We start from the raw sequence: 1,978 nt of genomic DNA, 5'->3' as shown, positions 1-1,978 counted from the left end.
TACCAGTTCGATAATGTGACTTTTGACTAAGAAGTGAGTAAATGATCACAATTTTAACTGGCATTTGCTTTTTTTTTGCTTTTTTTATGATACATATTAATGAAAACATGTCAAATCATTCGTAGCCAAGACCTGTGTAAATAAATTAATAGAACATATTACTAATAGTAATCTAATGAAACAACCAAAACTGCATGAACATTTAGTAGGAAATGTATGGTTTATTTATAATTAAAATATATTAGAGTTGATAAATGTGCCTGCAGTTAAATTTCCTGTTCTGAGGTATCCCATTACATGCTGTTTAAATGCATTCACAATATTTGTTAATATAGTTATATATATATAACTATACTAACTATATTAACAAATATTGTAAATGCATATAAACAGCATGTAATGTGATACATAAGAACAGGGATAGGCAGATGATCTCATTTAGAAATAGTTAACCTATGGACTTTTAGACTCATCCTGTTTCTCTGGACACACCATTTGAGAAAGAACTGTCTGACTTCTTTGATCCTGATGCAGTAGATGAAGGGGTTCACTAGTGGTGGAAGCAGACTGTAGAACATGACCAGGGCGATCCTCTGACTGCTGTTTATCTGAATGCTCGGGATGTTAGAACTGGAGTAAACAACGAAACGTGGCACATAATAGATAATAATGATAGTCAGCTGTGTGGCACAGGTAGAAAAGGCTTTCATACGACCCTGTGCATTTGCTATTCGAAGCACAGACACCAGGATACATACATATGAAAAGATGATGAAAGAGAATGGCACGAGAAGCACAAACATTGCTACACCATAGGAAATGAGGTTCGGCTGACTGACATTAGCACAGGCAAGCTGGTTCATAGACCCAGAGTCACAGAAGCAATGAGCGATCATATTTGGCCCACAGAATGGCAGTTTCACTGTTTGCATTGAGCTGATGGTTGGGGCAATCATTGCAGTAACCCAGGAAAGCCCTATTAAAAGTCTCATAGTGCGGCTAGTCATTAAAACAAGGTATCTTAGTGGGTAACAGATCGCCAAATACCGATCTAGAGCCATGATCATCATAATAAGAGAGTTTAGGGTCCCAAAATAATGAATCAGCTGCCTTTGAAACAAACAAACATTGAAGGTAATATAACCGTCATTAAACCAGTAGCGAGAAATGACTTTTGGCAGAGCAACTGTGCAAAAACCAATATCAGACAAGGACAAACTCAGCATGATAATATACATAGGCTTAAAGAGGCTGCGTTCAGTCATAAACAGGACCACAATGAGAGAGTTTCCAGTGATTACAGCGATGTAGATGCAGAACAAAAGTGCTGCCATCAGGCTGTAGTATTTGGGCAGAAGTCCAGGGAAGCCCACGATGAAAAACTCGGTTACAACAGAAGCTGCGGTTTCGTTAGCCTGTGACATACTAAAACATACAGTTAACATCTGTTTACAAAAGAACCAAATGTATCTGCCTTTTACACATGACATACCTTGTAAAAATGGCTTTGATTTGTTTTTTAATACTTTCTTGAAGTTAAAATTATTCTTGGCAACATTTAAAAATACAATATAATAATGATAATATAAAATTATTTAAATAAAGTTCACTTATGAAATTATAAATTATTGTAAATTACTGTATAAAATATATAATATATAAATATTGTTTTTCATAAAAAAACATGTAAAATATACATCCATTATAGAACATTATTTAGTTATTAATTTAGATGAATGAATTTTCTTTAAGTTATTTACACATTCTATGATTTCAAATATTTGCAAAAATCTAAATGTTATTTTGGTTTGTATTTCAGCTGATCACATGATTACCTTGATTATTCCTCTGTTAAGTTATGTGACATCTGCTAAGAATATTCCTGGCTCAGTGTGTCACGTTTCTCAGTGATCAGTGCAGATGAGTGTGGTTTCATTGTTTTATCAGCGTTAAAGCCTGTGGGGTCCAACACGTCATG

The 1,978-nt window shown here is 34.5% G+C and overlaps 1 protein-coding gene across 1 annotated transcript; it reads right to left on the bottom strand.

The window, feature by feature from the left end:
- Positions 1–434: 434 nt before the first annotated feature.
- Positions 435–1,424, bottom strand: LOC308683446 (olfactory receptor 1500-like; the record flags this gene model as incomplete). Its single annotated transcript, XM_081353917.1, has 1 exon — positions 435–1,424. The coding sequence occupies one exon, from the start codon at positions 1,422–1,424 to the stop codon at positions 435–437; it is 990 nt and encodes a 329-aa protein (XP_081210043.1).
- Positions 1,425–1,978: the final 554 nt, after the last annotated feature.

The sequence above is a fragment of the Scardinius erythrophthalmus genome (assembly GCF_964197995.2).
Source record: "Scardinius erythrophthalmus genome assembly, chromosome: 23".
Taxonomy (NCBI): Eukaryota; Metazoa; Chordata; class Actinopteri; order Cypriniformes; family Leuciscidae; genus Scardinius; species Scardinius erythrophthalmus.
Note: the sequence above shows the minus strand (reverse complement) of the source record. Positions and strands in the feature narration are given on the sequence as shown.